Source organism: Garra rufa, chromosome 9, assembly GCF_049309525.1.
Source record: "Garra rufa chromosome 9, GarRuf1.0, whole genome shotgun sequence".
Classification (NCBI taxonomy): domain Eukaryota; kingdom Metazoa; phylum Chordata; class Actinopteri; order Cypriniformes; family Cyprinidae; genus Garra; species Garra rufa.
Genome location: NC_133369.1, coordinates 20,182,286 through 20,194,103, shown reverse-complemented (window position 1 = coordinate 20,194,103; position 11,818 = coordinate 20,182,286). Strand labels below are relative to the sequence as shown.

The 11,818-nt window shown below is 33.2% G+C and overlaps 1 protein-coding gene across 1 annotated transcript; it reads left to right on the top strand.

The window, feature by feature from the left end:
- Positions 1–2,463: 2,463 nt before the first annotated feature.
- LOC141342732 (tumor necrosis factor receptor superfamily member 3) lies at positions 2,464–11,818 on the top strand. The gene is made up of 8 exons (XM_073847248.1): positions 2,464–2,875; positions 4,014–4,136; positions 4,226–4,381; positions 6,370–6,463; positions 7,112–7,197; positions 7,329–7,445; positions 9,316–9,423; positions 11,342–11,818. Exons 1-8 carry the CDS (start codon positions 2,842–2,844, stop codon positions 11,509–11,511), a joined length of 888 nt encoding a protein of 295 aa, XP_073703349.1. The 5' UTR covers positions 2,464–2,841; the 3' UTR covers positions 11,512–11,818.

The window sequence follows — 11,818 nt, the reverse complement described above, 5'->3', positions numbered from 1 at the left end:
GCAGTTAATATAGCTGGGCGCCTCGCTCATTGGCCACTTCTTGAGGAATAAGTTGGATAGAGCTGTTCTATTTGTGATTTGCTGTTGTGTACTTTTTAGAAAATGTGTATATGTAGACACATTAACATTTACTCTAATGCAACAGTACATTTAAAAACTACACTACATGACCTTTGTCAATAAATTCCACAAATTATGCTATATTACCAATTACTCAGTCTCATATATTTATATAATACCTCCAAATGAGCTAAGCAAGCTATAAAACACCAGACAAAGGAAGTAAAACAGAAAGGGTAATATCTTTATTTAACACAAAACTAAGGAAGTAAAATTGTTCACTATTACAGAGATAAGTTTCCAGTGTAGGCCATGAATCCCACTTCTGTTGTTGTAGAGCCTAAACCTTAAGTTTGTTTTGTTTTTGTTGTTTACAAGATGTGCTAAAATAAAATTACATTTGTGACCCTGCACCACAAAACCAGTCTTAAGGGTCAATGAATGTGTATGGTTTGTTAGAATAGGACAATATTTGGCTGAGATACGACTATTTGAAAATCTGGAATCTGAGGGAGGAAAAAAAAATTCAATATTAAGAAAATTGCTTTTAAAGTTGTCCAAATTAAGTTTTAGCAATGCATATTACTAATCAAAAATTAAGTTTTGATATATTTACGGTAGAAAATCTATAAAATATTTTAACATAATCTTTACTTGATATTCTAATGATTTCTGGCATGAAAGAAAAATCAAATATTTTGACCCACAATGTATTGTTGCTACAAATATAAATCTAGTACTGTTGCTACAAATATACCTGTGCTACTTACAGCTGGTTTTGTGGTCCATGGTCACATTTCTAAATTTGCTTTTATTACATTTTTAACCTCTGTTCTATAGGCTCATGAAAAATCATGAGCTAAATCACAAATATTTTATAGTTTTGACAGCCATTGTTTTATGTTTCTAATTGTGGGTAGACAAAATGATACAGTGTTAACTTATTCAAAAGTAAATATTGGCTGGATGCTATTTTACACATACAGTCAAACCAAAATTTATTCAGACAACAACATTTTTCACATAATCACAGTTTATTTGCTATTGTTTAGAAAATGGTAATAAAATATGACAAGAATTCAAGAAGAGTTAAACTGTGCCAGAAATCCATCTTGATAATGTCAGATAACTTTAATAAAAAGGTATGTAATGGATTACAATCAACCAAAAATTCAGACAACTTTTAGTATGACAATATTTATCAAAAACTATCAATACTTGTTGACCAGTTACCAAGCAATGCTTAATTTTGTTCAATCTGTGGTGTAAAAAGGTCGTATTAGCAATTAAAGAAAAACACTTAAGCAAAACATGGTCATTTCAAAGTGTCTGAATAATTTTTGGTTCCAAATTTGTATCAATTTTACAGTCAACTGTAAGAACAATATGTGACAGTTTTGCTACCCTCACTTACAAAAATTAACTAGTGTCCTGCACCCACTAGTGAAAAACTATCTAAAATGATATATTGTGTCTGAATAATTTTTGGTTTGACTGTATATATCACAGAAAAGCTATAAAAAGATCCAATATACAGTTTTGGGAAAATGTCCATTGCAAAAAGATTATATATGGAGTTCCATGCCATCAAAGAATTTTAAAACTCTGATCTACATGTACAGTATGCTTCAGATAACAATATAAAACAGTTCAAATAAAGTGCATGTTTAAGCCACTATGAAAATGCAATGGGAACCTGATTGTGATTAGAGACTTGAGAGTGATTAAAATGTGTGTTTGTTTAGTGTTTGGTCTAAAGACAGCATATTTTATCTTAGCTGTATGTTGGAGACTGAGTAAATATTGAAAGACCTTTTTCCATAAACTACAGATTAAAATATTATATACTGATATGTAGAGAGTTTTGTATGTGCCATGGCACACCAGCACTCACATTAGAGATTACAGTAAAGATATGAAACTACACTGTTAACAGTTCTGACCAAATGAGGAAAAGAGTAGGAACAAACACACACACATTCTCACCGTGATCGTATTGCAGCGTCTTCCACAAAAGTGTCTGTGGGTTTTGAAGACAGACCTCACTTTTTTTCTGATATTTAGGTCACACCGTGTGATTGAGAACAGGCAACAACAGATACACGCAGATGTATTTTGCTTAAAACACTCCTGCCCTTATTCAGAAAGAATTAAGAGTGGTCATTTTATTCAGAAATGTTTATTTAAATAAAACACTTACTGGCAGAAGAACCTAGTTCTAAAAGTAGAAGTAGTTTGAATGCCCTCAATAGTGTTGATAGCTGTAATTTGAATCACACAATAACTTCTCAATAAGCTGAGTTCTCATGTTGACTTTCTCTCTGTGGGGTTTAATGCTGCACGAACAGGAAGGAAGGCAAGTGAATGCAAGCACAAGTGCAGAGGGTGGATAAAGGTAGCGGGGCTTTCCAGCGCAGAGGGCAGAAAAAGAGTATCAGAGGGGGTTAAGAGTGGGTGACGTAAAAAAAAGATACAGAAAGGAAAGAAAAAACTGATTCCCCTACCTGCAGCGGATGAACTGAGGCACCCCACAAAAAGACAACGCAAGCAAGCGTGACAGACAAAAAGAAAAGAAAAGAGAAGAGAAGACGACAACTGACGCAATAGCGCGGGTCAGCTCGACTGAATAATCATCAATTCCTTGGTAACTTACTTGAAAGCATCAAGACATCACTTCCATAATTGGTGTTAAGGGGTGTCTAGGTCAACAGACTTCACATGACTGCACAAAACTTTTCACACTGAAGGGAACAAATCGAGACAACAGTTAACATAGCCGAGATGGGAGAAATGAAATGCAGCAAATGTCCAAAAGGTAAGATTTCTAGCTATTATCTATTACAATGTTTTACGTATTGTATCACTTGTTGCTGGTCAAAATATTTCGAGCAGCTTTATTTAATAGCAGTTCGCAAACCACTGTGTGCGAAAGAGAGATATAGACTAATCTTCTGCTTTTTATTACTGCGACATGAAGTTAATTTACATTCAGTTCGCCTGTGTTTTGTGCCAATTTAGAGACATAGCTTGATTTAAAATTAACTGTAAGGCACAGGGTGTTATTTTTACTCATCACATTGTTTTTATCAAGGTGAAGTCAGCCCACTAGAGACCCTGGCGTACGCAGGAAATCCTGTACTATAACCCTGCTAAACAATTGTTTTACATGGTTCCTGGAACTTACACATTAACATAACTCAGGGCGTATCAACTTAAAATAATGATATATTACGTGGAATAGAATGTGTGTATGTACCACATTATATTACAAAACAGTGTTTAAAATGAAAGAGCTCATGGGCACTTTTCCAAAATATTTCACAATAAGCTTATTTAAAATGATAAAACTAGCTGTATACAATTCAAGATAAATCCAAAAGGCACTTGAACACTTTCGCAGATGTTAGTGGAGGATGTTCATAGTTATTGTGATGAACTACACCTATGGCTATTCTGTTAGGACACCTGTGTGAACTTGAGGACTTCATACTGTACATGCAGTTTGAGAAGTGTAATTTTTTTTTGATGATACCACTTGGTTTGATGGGTTTTTACCTACTGTAAATATCAAAACTTGATTTTTGATTAGTAATATGCATTGCTAAGAACTTCATTTGGACAACCTCAAAGGCAATTTTATAAATATTTGTATTTTTTGCACCCTCAGATTTCAGATTTTCAAATAGTTGTATCTTGGCCAAATATTCCCCTATTCTAACAAACAATACATCAATGAAAGCTTAAGCTTTCAGATAATGTATAAATCTCAAGTTTCCAAAATTGACCCTTATAACAGATTTTGTGGTCTAGGGTCCCATTATTTAGGTATGCTAAAATGTGTAGGTCTTTTAAGGTCATATGGAAGCAACTTGTGTCTACAAATTACTATTTTCATGTGCTTCATGTGCTAATTTTATTCTTGTGCGATAAAGAAGCTCTCTTTTCCCCCTCAGGAAAATATATGTTTTCTTGTAATGCCACATTGCAGTCAGTGTGTGAAGTCTGCCCACGGCATACATTTATTGATCAGGAAAACAACATGAGCCGGTGTCGATCCTGCAGGGAGTGCTCAAGCAGTAATTTCACATTCACTCACTCTGGTTTTTATTACTAATAATGCCACATGTCTTTTTCAACAAGTAATGTTTGGGTATGTGTGTGACAGCCAGCAACATGGAGATGGTAAAGGAGTGTGAGGCAGACAAAAACACAGAGTGCAGGTGTAAGCCGGGATTCTACTGTAAACACATAAGTGATTCCCAGTGCGATTACTGCAGCCCTGTCTCCACGTGTCTTCCAGGGAGCGGAGTCATCAGTCTTCGTAAGTATTAATCAATCTTTTAGGTCATTTTAGGTTTAAGAAGTCATCAGACATTTTTTTTTTATTTGAATTATCATTCTGTAGTTTATTTAACCATGTATTTCTATGTCTTTGGAAGGCTTTTGTCTTTCAAACACATTAAAATGTACAAATTCACAAACTTTTTTGTCATCTGATCCTTTCACCTAATATATTTACTTGAAGTACCCCTGAGATTTTAAAACAAATATTTTAATAATGAAGCATCACATTTGCGTGTTCATTAGTTCTTTGACGTTGGAGGCAATCAAATAAAATATTTCTTTTTTAGTACGTTTTTAGTTTTTTATGATTAATTATTAGCTTTTAATTCAACTCATAAATCCCTTGCAGTTCTTTCACAAACACATTTTTTTTATGAAACCTTGATTTAATATAATGTTTAATGCACTTCAGGTTGTTAATAACAACAAAATTGAATATATTTTCTTACTCTGTATTTTTGTCAATATGGTACAATATTATCCTATTTAAGTCAATAGGATAAACAAGGTAAGTTAGAAGTAATCTCAAAGTAGTATGTGTAATGTGTAATAGATTATGTTACTAACTACAATTTTTGACATATAATTTGGATCCAGTAACATACTACAATTTGTTTATAATTATATATATATATATATATATATATATATATATATATATATACACACATACACATACATATACATAATTATGATGGCAATTTGTATTTAAATCAATGCGATAAACTAAAAAGTAATCTAAAAGTAATCAAAAAGTAGTCTGATTTTATTACCTAAAACGTATAATGTAATAGATTATGTTACTAACTACAATTTTTGTCATATAATTTGGATCCAGTAACATACTACAATTTGTTTATAATTATATATATATATATATATATAATTATGACACCAATTTGTATTTAAATAAATGCAATAAACTAAAAAGTAATCTAAAAGTAATCTGATTTTATTACCTAAAATGTATAATGTAATAGATTATGTTACTAACTACAATTTTTGTCATATAATTTGGATCCAGTAACATACTACAATTTGTTTATAATTATATATATATATATATATAATTATGACACCAATTTGTATTTAAATAAATGCAATAAACTAAAAAGTAATCTAAAAGTAATCTGATTTTATTACCTAAAATGTATAATGTAATAGATTATGTTACTAACTACAATTTTTGTCATATAATTTGGATCCAGTAACAGACTACAATTTGTTTTTATATATATATACATATACATAATTATGATGCCAATTTGTATTTAAATCAATGCGATAAACTAAAAAGTAATCTAAAAGTAATCAAAAAGTAGTCTGATTTTATTACCTAAAATGTATAATGTTATGGATTACGTAAGTAAATTTTGTCTGCTCTGTATATATAATTATATAATTGTGACGTCAATTTGTAGGCCAATCCAAAGGGCTAATTTGTCTTGGACCTATTTGGAATTTCCAATGGGTTGTTAGAATGTTGGTTTTTGATTTATGAGTAAAATACGAGCTGCGGTTGGCGTTACTCTCAGAGACTCTGACATGTGGAACATAAATAATACACAGTCATACCTCAAACGTGACTTTTGGGCTTTTTTTTAACACCTGACAGTTGCTACACAATTTCACCAAGTACCTAAACTAAAGATGCATCTGATAGTAGTCAAGTTTCCTTTGATATGTCTTCATGAGCTATAAATGCCTTCTTCAGTGTGTATTTCTGAAATCCAGTTTAACGACTCTGAAAAGGGAACATTAACCTAAATGAACTCAACCTTGTGAACATAACACTACACTTTGCCACAATATCCACAGTGACTTATATACTGACAGGTCAAGTTGAGTTTCCATTAAAGCATGGAAATACCTGTTAGAAGATCTGCAATGGCCTGAACCGCTTAAACTTGTTTAGAGTGTAATACGTGGCAGGAGGACTGCAGAATAACTGAAGCTGTGTTGCAGACACGTACCAGACAGACACCGTATGCAGACCCTGCCTTGAGGGAACCTACAGCGATGTGGACGACTACGTTTCCAGCTGCAAAAATTATACAAGGTGAGAGCCAGTGTTACACATTTATAAATTGCAACTTCACAATTGACAGATTGATTCACACAAATTCACCAAATCACCTACACAGTGAACATATGACTAAAAAAAGTCCATTACATTGAAATGATCTCTTGTGAAACGATCACAAGCTTCTGACTCACTTTAATGATTACTTCCAAGTTACACAACCAAAGATGTCTTGTCTTCTGCTTAGCTTTTTCTCCACAAGGTATATTTTTTTTCTTTTTAGACCTTTAATGCCCTTTCTTATCCACCACTATCTATTTTAAACAAAACACAGAGGAGGAATGCGTAACTTTTATGTATAACCATTACAGGTTTTACGTAAATGTTTTTATGTCATTCTCCTACACAAAATAAGCCCGCATTAATTTGCTTCCATTCAATAAAACTGTAGACATTCACTTTGTAGGAGAGTGGGTGGGTATCGCTTCCTTTCTCAACCTCTCACTGACATACAAATAGATAGTTCTTTCCTTTTTTTCTACATGTACGCAAAGCAATACACACATACAAGATTAATATTGTACACATACATAACTACTTTCCATGTAATTTTCCTTAGCTCAATAGATATAAAACGTAACAGTTTCCTTTTTAAAATCATTTGCTTCATTTGAAACTTTACAGTTGTGACGATTTGGGTAGAGAGCTGAAAGTTCCCGGGACCAGCCAATCGGATGCTGTGTGTGGAAAACTGAATCCATGTACTACAAGTAAGTTGCTATAACTCTACTGGAAAAAACTTATTTTATAAAAAACATCACCATGTTCAATGTGTGTGTGTTTTAACAATCTAATTAATTCATCTATTTTAAAAAAACTCACTAAATCTCCTTTATTTCAGCTTGTTCTTGGTTGTTACCTGCTAGCCTGTGGACGGGGATCGTGATTACAGCCCTGATTGTATTTCTGATCCTGTTTATAATTTATTGGAGAAACAAACGTCAGTCAAAAAGATTAGGTAAGTATATGTGACCTATAAGTAAGTGTACTGTAACATATTAGGTCCCATTTCACTCACTAACCATGCACAGCAATGCAATTTATAAATAGTTTAGCATTAATATCTATTCTGAATTTACAATCATGACATATGTAGAGAGCAAGAGAGGATTTAGAATAAGTTCGGAAGTCATCAACAATAGATATATAATATTAAACATGAGAACATTGAAATACACTACCAGTCAAAAGTTTTTGAACAGTAAGATTTTAAACGTTTTTTAAAGAAGTCTCTTCTGCTCACCATGCCTGCATTTATTTGATCCATAATACAGCAAAAGCAGTACAATTTTGTAATATTTTTACTAATTACAATAACCCTTTTCTATTTGAATATATTTTAAAATGTAAAATAATTCTTGTGATTTCAAAGCTGAATTTTTAACATCATTACTCCAGTCACATGATCCTTCAGAAATCAACTGTTTTCAACATAATAATAATAATAATCAGAATATTAGAATGATATCTGAAGGAATGTGTACTGGAGTAATGATGCTAAAAATTCAACTTTGAAATCACAGGAATAAATTACATTTTAAAATATATTAGAATAGAAAACAGTTATTTTAAATAGTAAAAATATATCTAAATTTTACAGTTTTGCTGCACTTCAGATCAAATAAATGCAGGCTTGGTGAGCAAAAGAAACTTAAAAAAAAACATTAAAAATCTTACTGATCAAATTTTTTTCACTGGTAGAGTAGAACTGTATCATATTATTAGAGACAGATTAGAAGCATTTTTGCTGAGTGGTCAAATAAGTCAAGCTGACTTCATATCAGATTTGTAGGTTGCAGTTCTAGATTGACTGTAATTGTCCTTGATGATGGGCGAGCAGAACTTCGCACTGACGTACATAAAAGGGTCACTTAGCAGTAACACATGTTTGATTTATGGGAAACCAAACCCAAACTCTGTCGCTAATACTACTAGCATAGACGCATATGTATTCCCACACATACAATGTCTAATGCAGGTCACTGAGGGACAAACTGTTCTAAAATCTTTTATCTGTTTAAGATAATACATCTGCTGCTGTCACAGATTTCAGGCATCAGTGAGGATGCACACAAAGTCAAAACAGTCATGCATGCTTTGCTGTAGGCTTCTTTGTCAATAACTTTCTGCTTAACGAACAAGATGCTTTAGATTAAACTGTTGCTGGTAAACCACATCCTTTCAGTTCTACATATACGCTCACAGACGTGTCAGTGTGGTGTAAACTGCACAACAAACTGTTCAAAATTATCAGACACATCTGATGGTTGCAGGAAATCAAATACCGAGTACTGTAAATGACGTCCATCTCTCGCACACAAACAATTAAAACAATTAATTAAAGGACTAGTTCACTTTTAGAAAAAGAAATCCTGATCATTTACTCACCCCAGTGTCATCCAAGATGTTATTTTTTCTTTAGTCAAAAAGAAGGTTTTTGAGAAAAACATTCCAGAATTTTTCTCTATATAGTGGACTTCAGTGGGGGCCAATGGGTTGAAGGTCCAATTTGCAGCTGCAAAGGGCTATACACGATCCCAGCCGAGGAATAAGAGTCTTATCTAGAGAAACGATTGGTCATTTTCTAAAAAAAGATAGCTATGACCCTTATTCTTCAGTTGGGATCGTGTAGAGCCCTTTGAAACTACAAGTTGGACCTTTAACCTGTTGACCACCATTGAAGTCCGCTATAAGGAGAAAAATCCTGGAATGTTTTCCTCAAACATCTTAATTTCTATTCAACTGAAAAATATATAAATAAATGCTGTACTATAAAACATACAGAGAATCTAAGTTAATAAGCCATAACTGCCATTTTGTGTTTTCAGAGATTTCTTTAAACCACATCTCGCCAGTGCTTCCTCCAGACATCCTGAAATACCCTGTAGACTGCGATGTGGAGAAACATGCAGAATGTCAGCAACTCACACATTTAGGTAAAATGTTTTACTTTATAGATGTAAATGTACGCCAGATTTATTTCTCAGCTCCAGTCAGTTCAGTTTTGATGCAGTTCAGTTCAACAAGAGTGTCAATGTTGCTTATGAAAGCATCTCTTAATATTCTAAAGCTGTGACCTGGAAATCTTTCAGAACTCTTCACACAGCATTCTAGAATCTCACCAAACATTCCCACAGTACATATGAAATGCAGTCAGGAGAGTTTCGAAATAAGCAATACCGTATTTTGTGATGACTTCAACTATGGCTTTGCGTCACAGTGTAAATCATTACGAAGTTTCCTTTGACTTCCTCTGATCTTATCAGTGCACAGACGAAGGGTACAAACCGCATGTGTCGTCTTTCAGTGCATGCCAAATAACCTAGGTTTAGCTGTTTTGGCCTCCCACGGCTCCCCCACTTTCCTCCTGTACCTAATTTGGTGTGGGCGATTAAGTCTTTGATGTCTCTGCTAAACATGGGGTCTGCATCGCATACTGTTGTAAAACCTGTCATATCATGATGACAGGTAGAAGTTCCGGTTTGTACAGTAATCAACTTCTCTCATATGACCAATTTACAAGAAACTGTTTACACCAGACCTGGATGGTTTTTAATATTTAATGAGTTTGAGTTGACAGGCCAATCATTTGATCTAAAATACAGTAATATTCAGGGTTCCCACTGGTCCATGAAATCATTGAATGTTTGTGAATCTGAAAAAAAAAAAAATGTCAAGGCCCTGGAAAGTTTTTTGAAAATAAACATAGACACAGGTCCTTGAATGTGCTTGAATTTATTTTGTGCAAGAAGTTTTCGGGAAAATATTTCATATTATTTCCTCCAGTCTGCTACTTTGTTATTTCGCCAAAACTTTGTGGCCTATGCATACAATTTATGCATACTAGCGTGCTTGATTTACGTTAGTTTTGCACATTTACGTGTTTCGTTAAGACGTGAGGTACTTTGTGTTGTATGTTGTCATGATGCTCTCACACACGCACTAAACTACTACAATGGTATCTCAAAAATAAGCTGAAACATGATGCCTGGAAAATGCAAGCTTCAAGATATTTTTGCTCACCAAAGAAGAAAACTTAAACGCATATTCATATATTTTAAAACTTCTGGTTTTAAGCTCTTTTCAATTAAATCCATGCAAAAGTTAATATCACAATTTTAGAATACAGTAAGGATGTACCGAATATACTTCAGTTTTATGCAAAACATAGTATGACAAATAAATTATCAGATCTGTCAGATGACCAAAAATAAATGCAAAAAAAAAAAAAAAGTATTTGACACAAAAATTTTTACAATGTATTTTACAAGCAGGGCTGAAAACTAACTTTTTGCCACACCTGCCAATGGCTGGTGACATGATAAAACTTACAGGCCAATTATTATTATTATTTTTTTTTTTTTTTACCAGCCATGAATCTACTACAGTTGTTACTACTACAACTACTGAACAAATTTACAATGCTTTTTGTTCACCTACTGGTGTCTCTATTAAATGCATTTCCCTCAGTTGTGCACATGGATGTTCAAGGTTCTTCATAGAACAATTGATGCCAATAAAGAACCTTTAATTTTAGGAGTGTAAGTCCTTGAATTTGAGGGTATCGGACCTGGAAAGTCTTCAAAAGGTCCTTGAATTTGAAGTGAAACAAGGTGTGGGAACCCTAAATATTTCAAAATTATACTGTATTACAATTCAAAATAACTTGTCTACTTGGATGTATTTCAAAATGTAATTATTCCTGTGATAGCGATGCTGAATTGTCAGCACACATTACTTTTGAACATCTGTGATCGTAATTTATATTATTAAAGAGTTTTAAATATATCAGTCCAAATAGGACCCAGTCTGATAATAATAATTTTCTAATTTATTTTTTCTATTTTTCCTCAGTTGGAAATTACCAAGACATGGACAGTAGCATACAGTGTGATGGATTTACGCCAACGATGACAATGTCAGAAAAATACAGCCACTCAGCTGCCGCAAATGGATATACAGACAGCATCATGTGCCACTCGACCTATCAGTCGGAGCCACAGGAGTCTGAATGGAATGATTAACTTTGGGACATTAACTCCCTTTTAACCTGACAATTGTCTAGTATGGTTTTATCTACCAGTGTAGAAGCTTTACTTCTGTTCTGGTAGAATGTGTAAATAATAGGGGCCAGGTTTACTAAACAGCTGTTAGTAATTTGGCCCTAGATTTTCTTATTTTTATAGAAAAAAAAAAATGTAATACACATTTTACCAAACCTATATGAATGAAATACTGCAGTTGCACAATATGGTATCTTTTATAATACACTGTCTTTGTTTTTCAGATTTCATTTTATTTCAATAAACATTTGGTATTTGAATAATCACA